At 37.6% G+C, this 12,885-nt stretch overlaps 1 protein-coding gene across 4 annotated transcripts in view; it reads right to left on the reverse strand.

Annotated features, from left to right (window-relative positions):
• The window catches only part of ABCA8 (ATP binding cassette subfamily A member 8), a 67,032-nt gene extending 57,528 nt beyond the window's left edge, over positions 1–9,504 (reverse strand). For all 4 annotated transcript variants that reach the window (XR_006890663.1, XR_006890664.1, XM_046676181.1 and 1 more), the window contains exons 1-3: positions 9,361–9,504; positions 2,461–2,562; positions 1,145–1,349 (exon numbers count right to left, since the gene is read on the reverse strand). Coding sequence is in view for 2 of the 4 variants with exons in the window: in XM_046676181.1 (XP_046532137.1) it covers positions 1,145–1,349; positions 2,461–2,556 (301 nt within the window). In the remaining 2 variants the exon portion in view is untranslated. The remainder of the gene's footprint in view (positions 1–1,144; positions 1,350–2,460; positions 2,563–9,360) is intronic.
• Positions 9,505–12,885: the final 3,381 nt, after the last annotated feature.

Consider the following 12,885-nt stretch of genomic DNA (forward strand, 5'->3'; position numbering starts at 1 on the left):
GACCAAGACTAACCCAAAGTAGGCCATTTTTTCCAATGGGTATAATCTCTGAAATTATTTTGAACTCTTGGGAAGGATCTGTACTCCTTCCACTGTAGTTGCTTATGTGGTAAAGCATAAATCTGGCGAATTTGCAGACCAACTCTGCCTCTGTTTAGGGAGAGTCCATCTGTGAATGAAGCCAGCATACAATACTATAGATTTGGGAAGTATAGGCATAGGTCTTCCTCTATTGTCAACACACCTCCATCCAGTTGTGCGTTAATACTTTTTTCCTTTAAGCTAGACAAAAGATGCTCCTTTTCCTTAAGACAAGTTGCATTGGGATTCTCTCACTCTCAATGGATATATTCATGAAAAATATAGTATTGCAATCTTACTTTGAATATGATGATAAGGAGGCTTCGAGAAGTCAATGATTTGCAAAACATATGCTGACACAGTTGCAGAACTAATTCTAATCAAATGTTCTCTGACTCTAAGCCCAGTTCTCTTGCCTCTGCACTAGGCTGCGTCTGCTCTAATTTCAGAAAATTGTTACAGAAGTGATCTTGACAGTAATAACGCTCTGCTCAGTTTTCATTGATAAGTACCTTCACACTGAAGGTTGAAAATCTGAGGCACAGAATACTCATCAGTAGCATCTTCAAATATAGTAAGACAATCTTTTTGGTAGTAAAAGCTGGGGATAAAATTCCTATAATTAAATTCAAGAAAAGACTGGTTGTTTTTTGTCTATAATAACAAGCAAATACTACAGCAACAGTCTCATTCTAGTAACAATGCTTCCATGGCTACAAGTCAACAAATCACTAAACACTTCTGCTTTGTAAAATCTATCAGTCTGTGTATTCCATGCTTCCCTAAACCCTGTGCAAGATCAGCAGATTTCCTTGTTGAGAGACTATGCAATCAATGCAAGTGGTAATCTTTTGCTTGGCAGGAAACGTATTCAATTTTGCTTAGATATTAGGTGATGGCCTCCTACTTCCAACAAAGGGAAAGTATATTCACATTTCACATAATGTAGAAATTGTGAAAGTTGGCATGGTTTATCAACTGAAATGAAAATTAAATGCATTTGCAAGTCAAATGAGCCAAACATTGACATCAGAAATTCCTGTTAGGTTTCTAGAAAACTCACCTTTCATGAAGGAGGCTGAAGCTACTTTATTCATTATCTGTTGGGTTGTGTTGGTGACAGGTGTGTATGCAATAGCAAATTTAGATTCGTTAAATGAATCTACCCGTCCCAGGTCCATGGTAGGCAGTGAAGAAAAGTCATTAAGTTGATGATTATTAGGGTATAGGTACAAACAAAGTAGTAGGAGCAACGAGTTCAACCATTCCTACAAAATCCAAGAGAAAGAATAAAGAAAATTATGATTTCAAATTAGTCATCCACAATCATTTGGTCATACCGTTTGTCTCATTGTTCACTTTTCTAATTTCAATATATCCCACATTATGGACTGTTTAAAATATGTACAGCACAGAATTCAGCAGTCTGGGTGATTCCAATGAGCTATTAAAAGGAACTCAAATTTATTGATCCACAACCAGTATAAAGCAGGCACTGATCATAAAAATATGAGAAGCAACAGTGGCAAGCTGTCCTAAATTATTATCAGCTCACATTACTATGATGACCTACTCCCACTGTATTTAATTCTGCTGAAAGCTTGTGTGTTACAAGAGACAGTTCCAAGGACTTTCTCACTTCTTAATAATATATTGGTTACATGCCAAGATTTGGGTATCAGAAACTCAGCAGAATTCAGGCGACCTTAAAAATATTGTCTTGGTTAGTTATCAATACTGGTCACTTGAAAACTTCCAATAAGAAATCATTCTGTTTCCTAAATTCGTGATTGTAGAAAAAAATTCACAATATGTATACAGTAAAATTCCAATTTGGTTAAAAATACTACTTAGCTATATCTATCTTATTTTCAAAAGATACCAAAGTTTAACGAGGATTTTTGTTATATGGTCAGGTTATAAGAGCTAATGCTAATTTCTCTTGGCACTAATTACATTTCGAAATTTTCTACCATTTTTGAAGACAATGATTTATTTTGAAAAAGAGAAAGAGATCCAAAAAAGAAAATGCCAGAAAATGTATTTCTGTGGGTTGATGTATTCACCATATCTTCAGAATACCAGTGTCTTAACCAAAGAAACTATAAGTGGGAAAACTAATAAAAGGTATGACCATTGACTTTTAAAACATTTATTGGATTCTCTTTTGCTGACCAGTTCAGTGGTTTTAGACCTCAATTTATGAGCTTGTCTCAATGAAAACAACTTCAGAGAGATTTGTGGTCTGAGGAACAGCTTCTTTTGTTGCATAAAAGTGTTTTATTGTTCTGGAGAGGAGATAAACAAAGTGTAGATACCTTGCAAGGAATATAGATTTCCCCATCATAAATATAAAGAGACATAGATGTCGAATCATACCAGTAAGGGCTCCCTTTTCATTCTCCATTTTTTAAGAAAGTTCTTGCATAGTAAGGCCCAGGTTTGTTGACACACGCTTATCTCTCTCTTACTCATTTTTCCCTGTTTAATAAGAAATCAAGAGAGAAGATGAAGTAAATATGAAGGTCTTAATGAGAAGAAATATTCTGCAAACACAAAAGAGTAACCTGATAACGCCAGCGTTCCTAATGAATGCTTAGAATCTGACTGTTTCAAAGTTAGCATTTTATTACTCCCCTGTCTCCCTTTTCCCCCTACTTCCAAACTCTTTACTCCATCATTTTTTTGTCATGCACTGTGCCAATTATCAATTTATTATCTCTCAGCTCCAATTTCACTTTTGGCAGCCTGCTCTCTGAAAATGGATCTGGTCCCTTTAAATATTTTTCTTTGCCAGCTGGCATGATGTAAAGCTTTGTCAGTAGAGAGGATTGGAGACACATTGCAGGAAGAGGTTCTCCTTCCTGGGATCAGAGTGGTTCATTGTCCGTTCCCAGAGAATGTATGTTTTTCCCACTGCTCAGGCCAAATGGTTTTCTCCAGTGCAAAGTGCCTGGATGGGGCAGGTTTCATCGTGTGTTTTCTCCAGGTCTTGACTCAGGGAGCAGTAGTGTATTTAGGAGCCCCAGAAAGCTTGAGCCTTTTCCCCAGAGCTTTGTTTCTCTCAGCTCTCCTATTGCAAAGACAGTGCACTCCAGTTCTTGTGCCCATAGCTTACCATTCGGGCTTCTCTTCAGTCAGTGGGCTGCAACCACACCTTATTCAAACAGACCTTCTTCAACACCTTATCTTCCCATCTGAGTTTGTTCGTCCCTCAGCCTAGGATGCCCTTTTGAGTTCTCAGTTTATCTTTATACTTATTCTCCTGTCATTGTTTAATAATTCTATACATTAAGTTCTCTCTATTTAAAATATAGAGTGGTTTCTGTCTCCTGATTGCACCCGGACCAATACATACACACACCCCTCTTAGCTTCCACAAATAAATACATCCATGTACGCTAACTTAACATCGCTATTATATTTAGCTTGTTAAAGAACCTGAATAAATGGTCAGTTTTAGGAATTAGTCTATCTAAGACATTTCAATGGGATCTTTGCTATTTCCAGAAGTCATTGAACTCTATACTGATTTGTTGTGGGAAGACTCAAAAAAATTTCCCCCATGGAGAAAACCCCTTAATTTTCACTTTCTTTCTATGAAAAATTAGAATGTTAAGATAGAAAACTCACCAGACTTTAGAACGTGGCAGATTATAAAGAGGATTATACTTTTAAATGATATTTATTTCTTGGTCCCATCTTTGAGAATGTATTTATGTTTGCCAAAAAGAGGCATTGGAGAGTCACCAGGAACATATATATATATATATATTCTCAAAATCATTGCAGCAATTTGTATTATTGTAAAAAGTATATGAAAATTCATCTTCCCTATATCCTCACCAATGTTTGATATTGCCATTTTCTATTATTTCCTAGATTCTCCTTTCATTTACGATGCATAAAGTCTCAAGAAAACGTTGCTACCCTCCTAACAGTGAGAGAAAACCAGAAAAACTATAACTTTTCTTGAGCCCACCAAAGAGCTGAGATCACAAGGCAACCAGCTGAACCGAATTTCAAATGGTGAAAGTCTCCTCCAAGGATAGATGGGACCCAACAACACTTTCTCTTTTGGTAAATATGGGAGGAAGACATGGCCACTGAAAAAGCAGGCAAGAAGAAAACAGCTGAAATGTTAATGAATCCTTAAAGGCTGAGTGTGGACTAGCCGTGTATACTAGCATGATCGTTTACAATCCCTGGGAGTCTTGGCACAAGGGGACTCCACACTTATTTGCCAACCCTTCTTCGTTACGTCACACTTGGTAGTCATAAAAAAGATGGAGGCAAAGCAAGAGACCTGAGAGACTCCTCTGTGGCTCACAGGCCACAAAACCTGCCCACTTCTCAGAATATATTTTCCTAAGAGCAAAATCTGTGGCCTTCTTGTGGAGGGACAGAAATCCCACACAAAGACCTGCTGTTGCATCATGGGGAGGGGTTGAAGCAACAGCCAACTGCTGCTGGTGGGGGATACCATCTGTAAATGCTCCTACCCCTACCTCTACTCCTGTTCCAGACACTTATACCGCTGCTAAGGGATGGGTAGAAGCAAACGACCAACCTCCCTGGGAGAGAGGAAAGAAACTACCTTCTCCTTGACACAACCCTTGCACCGTATAAAAAGTAACAGCCGTCTCCCACTGAAAATGGGGTGGGAAAGCTTCCTGCCCCCATTCCCGAGCAAAGATAAGTTGCTGCTGAGGTTTGCTGCAGGGGCCTAACATTGATACAAAGCAGAGATAGGCTATCACCGAAGGAGGGAAAGGAAGCTCTCATAGATTCAAGACCTCCCAACACATACAAGGATAGACTGTGTAATAGGCCACAAAACAAGTCTTAGCAAATTTAAGGTGATTGGAATCATACCAAGTATCTTTTCTCGCCACAATGTTATGAAAGTAGAAATCAACAACAAGAGAAAAGCTGGAAAATTTACAAATATGTGGAAACTAAATAAAACATTCCTGAATAACCAATGGGCCAAAGAAGAACTCAAAAGGAAAATCAACAAATATCTCAAAACAAATGAAAATGGAAACACAACACACGGGAAGGTGAAAAAGTAGTTCTAAAAGGGAAGTGTATAGTGATAAATGCATATATTAAGAAAAAAATAGAAAACAAAAAAAAGAAATATCTCAAAAAAATAACCTAACTTTACACCTCAAGGAGCTAGAAAAAGAACAAACTCAGCCCAGTGTTATCAGAAGAAAAAAAATAACAAAGATCAGAGCTAAAATGAATGAAATAGAGATCAGAAACCCAATAGAAAACATCAAGAAAACTGAGAGCTGGCTTTTTGAAAAGATAAACTAAATTGACAAAACCTTTGCTGGAGTAAGAAAAAAAGAGAGAAGACCCAAGTAAATAAGATAAGAAATGAAAAGGGAGACATTACAACTGATACTACAGAAGCACAAAATACGTCATCTCAATAGATGCAGAAAAGGCGTTTGACAAAATATGATGTCCTTTCACAATAAAAACTCTCAATAAATTAGATATAGAAGGAACATACCTCAACAAAATAAAGACAATATGTGGCAAGCCCACAGCTAACATCATACTCAAAGGTGAAAAGTTGAAAGCTTTAAGATCAGGAACAAGACAAGGGTGCCCATTCTCACCACTCTTATTCAACACCGCGACCCCAATTCTTCACCTCTACTTGTGTCCACACCTTTTGTCTAGCAACTTTGGAGTTCCTTCCACAAAGGGGGACTACAAGTTTGACCAGTAGAAGGAGGTGAGAGTAATGATGTGCCTCTTCTGAGCCTAGACCTTACAAGGCTTTGAGTGTGTCTGCTTGCTCCTGTGGCTCTGCCATAGTTATAAGAGCATAACTGGGATGGCTTCTGGAGGATGAAAGCCTCCTGAAACAGAACTAAGTCATCTCAGTTTAGAGTAGGATACATCAGATGATAACCAGCCAGGCCCCAGAGATGTGAACAAGCTTATCTAGGATCAGCAGAGCCTCGTAGGAGCCACCCCCCACGTATCCCAGCTATAAATGCTTATTGTGGTATGTTATTTGTTGCATTTTTCTTTTTTTGCTACGCAATGTAAATGCAACAATAGACCACAGATATATTGCTTTAGATTTTCTATTTAGCGTCTACAATATTGATGTTTCTTTGGTTGTTGCAATGTTTTATTTTTGATTTCCAACTTAACCATGCTGTGGTCAGAGGAGCTACTGGTCTGTAAGATATTGCTTCTTTGAAATTCCTGGAGACTTCCTTGGTGCTGCAGCATATTTTAGTATTTGGAAATATTGCATGTATGCTTGAAATACACATACAAGATGCTTTAGTTTGTTTTGTCCATATGAATTTAATTTTTAAAATTGTGTTCTTTGAATCTTCAGCATCCTTTCTAATATTATATTTACAAGATCAATAATTTCGTGATAGAATTCTATTAAAATTTTACACTCTGATAACAAGTTTGCCAATTTCTTATTGTATTTCTGTGGGGTTTTAGTACATGAATTTAAACTGGTTACATGAGTTCAAAGTAAGTGGTTAGGTGCATAAAACATTGCTCTATTGATTGTGTTTTAATGGTAGGTTGCTTCATTTCTGATAAGAGCATGGAGACGTGAAGTCTCTTTAGCTTAATATTTGCCTAACATAGCTTTACCCATCCTCTTATTTTTAACCTTCTGCTAAATTTTTAAATGTTTGTTTAATGCATGGAAAATTCATAGTTGCTTTATTTTTAGATATCCAAACTGATGGATACCATTTTTAAGAGGTGAAGGTAACCAGGTATAAATTTTTGTTTGGGATAATCTTTCATTGTGTTTTATTCTCATGTTAAACCTGCTTTTTCTTTGCTTCTAGTTTTGTACGTATTCTTATCCTCTATTGGACTTTATCCTTTTCTTCCCCCCGCCCCCATGTTTTCTTTACTGTCACAAAGATATAGGAGATATTTATATCCTTTAATGGTTACTCTTAAATTTTGGACTTGTCTGGGGAACTTTTTTTTAATGAAAACTTATCATCATTTATTTTCCCTATCCTCTTCATACAACCAAAGACTTTCTAGATACTTTACTTCTCTGCTGAATTCCAACTCTGAGCATTCTGGTTATTATTATATGGAAATACGGCTCAATCTTTAGTTTAAGGCATAAAGTAAATTTATTTTTACCACCTGTGGTTAATTAGATTTGCCAATAGATTGTACAGGTTACTGTGATACATTTGAGCTTGTGCTTGCGATGGAGGGTAGAAACTCCACCTGACTTGGGCTTGGATAGGCTTTAGCTGGATTAAGAACCCTTTGCCTTGTGTGTGGACTAGTTCACTGTGAAAACATACTATGTACTTTGCCTAAAATTGCCTGCAGAGAGCAGCATTATTCTTCCATAGACATTGCACCAGCAAACAGAGTGAGAGTAGAGCAGTTGACCACACCCTTCCCCTGGTAGAAGCAGCAAATCATAGTTTTAGTATATGCAGCTTTGGACAAAGAGCATATACATGAGTGTGTACGTGTGAACTTGATGGTGGTGGTGATGATTTAGTAAGGGAATTTATATAGAGATTTTATTGCAACAAAGACTCTTCTGAAATACCTCCCAGAAAGAGATGCCTTCTTGCATAACAATAATACTACCACTTTCCACAGCCCTAATCAACCAGTGCTACACAAATATGGTTTGCTGAGCCTCTCCTGAAAACTGTGAGGCTTGAGTGCTCTTGAAAGGACTTCACTGAAGGAGGAAATAGTGTATCTAAGCTGAATTATGGAAAGTAAGGGGATTCTGGAACAATCATCAGTTTTCTGGGAAGCATGCCAGGGATGTGACTTGGAAGAATAGGTCAAGACTTTTGAGCATAGAGCCAGCAGCTCTGCCATGAATTTGGCTCTTAAGTCCTGAATTTGGAGCAACTGGTCCCCTCCCTCTATGTGTATGTCTTGTTAGCCAGCGATAAAAACCACATGGTTGCCATGAACTCCTGTGTAGTGGTAGGGAGTGGGTGTGCCGCTGCCTGAAGCTCTCATTCCACTCACAGAAGAGGATGATGCTCAGGGCTGTACTATTTCCTAGAGGCAAAACTCAAGTAAGGTGTCCAGAAGCCATTTCAAACAGGAGGCATATTAGCCGCTACGGCCTTGCTAGAGAGCATTGCTAGAGGAAGAACCTACACATGGCTGCTCCCTGAGGCTGCAGGGCAAGTCTAGGTAGAAGCCGACTGAACAAAGAGGTCAGAAAACCCATGGCGTGATAGTTGGAGGGAGGAAGACAGTTCCAAGAAAGAAAGCATGAGGTCATGTTGTCCAGGGAGAGGGGGCTGAGGATCCCCAAAGGTTGTTCCTAGTGCAGAGAATTCAGCATAGACACTTTTAAAGGTACACGGCTGTACAGGAGCGTAAGCTGGCCAAGAGGGTGATCTCCTTACTGTGGAATTAGCCACAGACCAATGAAAGCATGGAAACTTTGGTCTGGCTCCAACTCCTTAGATTTTCCGTTGTAAAATTAGTATTGCTTACTTTGCTTTTCCTTAATTCATGTAGGTTCTGTAGTTTATCAAAAGACTAATAACCACATGAATTCCTTTTTATACATGTAATAAATAGTCTCAAATTATAATGACTATGATTTTTCTCCTCTCATATGGCTGTTAAATTCAGAACAAATGCTAACACTATAGGAACATGGAAGTTCTGTTTACCACAAATAATGTGCATTTGAAATAATATCGTGATAAGGAAAAGCCACATATTTCACATTCTGATTCAATACATGTTGTGCGCAGAGGAAAAGATCCTGGAAAGCATCTTATACTTCCAAAATTCTTATAGCCTGAGAGTGAGAGATAGGGGCAGTAAAAAATATTTCTGTAAATGCTTTCGTAAACAGTTCTCAAAGCCAGAAAAAAAAAAGGCCCCAAATTATTCTGCAATAGAAGTAAATCACTATAACTTCAAAAATAACCCAGATTTACAAATCAATTCTCAAGACTCTCAGGTCTTCACAACCAATTTCTTAGCAAATTTCAGTTATTCCTACACTCAATTCCTGGCTTAAAACCATTTAATAGTTGCATAATTTTTTAAAACTTGTGTTTTAACTCAACTCTTTCATCTTTATAATGTTAAACATCAGGTATCCAAAAACATCAAAATAGCCCATTACTCAAAATAATTTCCCCACAGATGGTTTGAATTCAATTCCTAAAGCCTCATTCACAATTTTGTGATATAAATAAAAAGAAAACTCCCAAAATAAATCAGAGAAAAATATAATGAACTTACTTTTGAGAAACTTGAAGCAAGGAATCTAGAAGCACAGTTTCTCCACTGGTCTCCTTAATTATAAGAAAACAATTCACATTTTTTCCTGGTCCATATCTCTAGAATTTGCTTTAACTGTTTGACTTTTGTGAAAAGTTCCTGTGAAGACTGCTTTCAGAAGAGAAGCTATGATCTCAAGTCTGTTGGCCCTGCCAAACTGCACATTCACGTGATCACTCTTGGACTGTTTGTCTGTTATTGACATTCAGCCAGTTCCTGAGGAGCAGTGGCATTTGTACTTGGTTGCCTGGCCATATCATCTTATAGAGAGCAATCTTATGGGGAAAATGCAGTATACATAAACTTTTCTCTATTATATCCAGTATGATTGTGGCTAATATCAAAATTTAAAGCACTGTCTTTAAACCATGACAAAGTAAACTGTTTAATCAGAGAAAAGCTCTTCTCTCTACACAGAGCTCTAGACTGCCTGAATGACATTCTCACTTTGATAATCAGGATTTTCATTTCTCTGTTTATCACTTTTATTAAGTTCAGAACATTTTCCGTTCTCCCTTGAGACTTCCTTTTTGGCCCATAAATTATTTAGAAGTGTGTTGCTTGATTCCCAAGTGTCTGGAGATTTTCCTGTAATCTTTGGGTACTGATTTCTAGTTTAAGTCTATTGTGGTCAGAAAATTTATTTTGTATATAAATTTGTTTTATGATCCAGGGTATGATCTATTTTGGAGAATATTCCATATGCACTTGAAAACAGGTATATTCTCCCACTGAGTGAGTAGAGTATTGTATAAATATCTATGACATCTAGTTGGTTGATGGTGTTGTTTAATTTTTCTATATTTTTGCTAATTTTCTGTCCACTAGTTCTGTTGATTACTGAGAGAGGACTATTGAAGATTTTAACAAGAATTGGAGATTTTTCTATATTTGCTTTCAGATCTAACAGATTTTGCCTTGTGTAATTTGAAGCTGTGGTGTTAGATGCATACACATACAGGATTGTTATGTCTTCTTGGAGAATTGACCTTATAATCATTATGCAATGTCCGTCTTTATCCCTGGTAACTTTCTGTGCTCTGAGGAGAACATAGCCATTAACGCAATATAGCCATTCCTACTTTCTTTTGATTAGTGTTTTCATGGTATATTTTTTCTATCCTTCTATTTTCAACTACCTATACCTTTATATTTGAATTGAACTTCTGTTAGGCAACCTATAGCAGAATCACTTTTTTTTTTATTGTTTTGTTTAAATCCAATCTGACAATGTCTTTTAATTGGTGTGTTTAGACCAGTTACATTTAATGTGACTATTGATATTTTTGGATTCAGGTCAGCCATTTTGTTATTTGTTTTCTGTTTGTTCTCTCTAGTTTTCATTCTTCTGTTCCCCATTTCCTGCCTTCTTTTGGGTTATTTGAACACTTTTTAGTATTCCACTTTAATTTACCCATTCCGTTTTTAAACTATACATGTTTGTATAGCTATTTTAGTGATTGCTCCAGAAATTACCAAAACACACTTAACTTTACACAGTCCACCTAGAAGCAATGTTTTACCACATAAGTGGAATGTAGAAATCTTACCATCATATAGGGGCAAAATAGATAGGCAGCCTACTAGGTGCTGCTTAATACCTAGAACCATAAAAATTCCAGAATGTAGAGTAAGAGGCTGAGGGCAATCACCATCACCCCAATAAAAAGTTATTATCCCTTGTTCCCATGCCTGAGTTAATTTTTATAACCAGAATCTATTGTCTGAGGAAGTGGCTGGAAGGAAGGATCCTGCAACATCTTGACAAGTATTTACTATGAGGTTTCCCCAGTCCTTACTCAAAGCTACCTATAGCCATTTACTTGGATGACTGTGTACTGGAGAAAGAAAAATCTTCAGACAAGGGCTGTTTGGCATAGGGTCTAAGTGAATATTGATACCTAGAAAACCAAAATGTCACTCTGGCCCCACTCTTAGAATGGGGGTATGGAGCCAAAGGAATAAGTGGAGTTTTAGTTAAAATCTAACTTCATGTGGTCCCACTGGATCTAAGAACATACCTACTGTTAATTTCTCTATCACCAAGTATATCGTTAGAATTGAATGTACTTAGTATTTGGAATAACCTCCACATGGGGTCCTTGGTCTGTGGTGTAAGAACTCGCATAATGGGGAAGGGGAAGTGGACATCTCCGACAAATCCTTCAACCTGAGCTCCAGCCAAGACATTTAATCAAGAACAATATTGCATCTTGAGGAGGGAGAAAGTAGAGACCTTTAATATCATAAAGAATACAAAAGGAGTGGTACCTATCTCATATTCATTTAATTTGTCAGTCTCATCCCTCCAGAAACCAGATGGATTCTGGAGAATGAGCAGAGTGTTGTAAGCTCAAACAGGTAGTGATCCCAAGCACCACTGCTTTGTCAGACATGATATTTCTTCTTAGAGTAGGTCCATGATATTCAACCAATGATTAGCCAGATGCCTTCTTTTCTATTCTGATTAGAAAAGAGTATGAAAAACAGTTCACCTTCAGGTAAACTACACAATAATATTCTTTTATAGTTTTGCATCAGGGCTATGTTAACTTTCCTGCTTCTGTTATAGCCTTAAGAGATCTGGACTGCCAGGACTTCCCACAGAACATCATAGTGATGCATCAATGACATCATGCTGATCAGTCAGGACAAGTGAGAGATGACTAGTACACCAATAACCTTGGTAAGACACACAAGCTACAGAGAGTAAGAGAGAAATCCTGTAAAGATTCTGGAACCCATCACTTCAGTGAAGGTTTTATGGGTCCAGTGGTCAGGAGTGCTCCGCTTATCTCCTCTAAAGTAAAGGACAAATTACCACGTCTTGCATCTCCTATCAATAAGAAGAAAGAACACTATCTGGTATGTCTCTTTGGATTCTGGAGGCCACACATTCAACACCTAGTAATATTACTCCAGCCCACACACTGCCTGACAGAGAAGGACGCCATCACTGAGTGGGACCTGGAGCAGAAAGGGACTTCACAGCAGGTCCAGCGTGTACTGCAGTCTTGCCACTTTAGCCTTACAATCTACACACCATATGGTATTAGAGGTGTCAAGGGCATGGAAATTCTGGTAAAAATGAGAATAGTTTATTGTATGGGATTCTTGTTCTTGAAGAATAGACTAGAGAGTTACTGGGTTGTGACCTCTTTACCAATGAAGATTTTAGGAATTATTAAAAAGCCACTTTGTTTAGTCAACTTCACACATTGTACAGTGTTACTTATGGCATTCTGCTTCTAAAGATAATTACTGTAAAGAACTTTACAGTTTAAAAAAGCTTCCACTTGCAGTTTCTCATTTCAATCCCATATAATCTAGTGGTTAAGTAGGATTAAGAGGACACTAGACTCAGTAGGCTTATGGAATTTCCTCTCAGCCATGTACCCGGAAAGAAGCCAACCCAATCTCAGATGACCTGGGTTTCCAAATTCCAACCTCTTTCCCGAATGACACAAAGGGTTAGCCTTCTGCTTT

This window comes from Equus quagga, chromosome 11 (genome assembly GCF_021613505.1).
Source record: "Equus quagga isolate Etosha38 chromosome 11, UCLA_HA_Equagga_1.0, whole genome shotgun sequence".
In the NCBI taxonomy this organism is placed as follows: domain Eukaryota; kingdom Metazoa; phylum Chordata; class Mammalia; order Perissodactyla; family Equidae; genus Equus; species Equus quagga.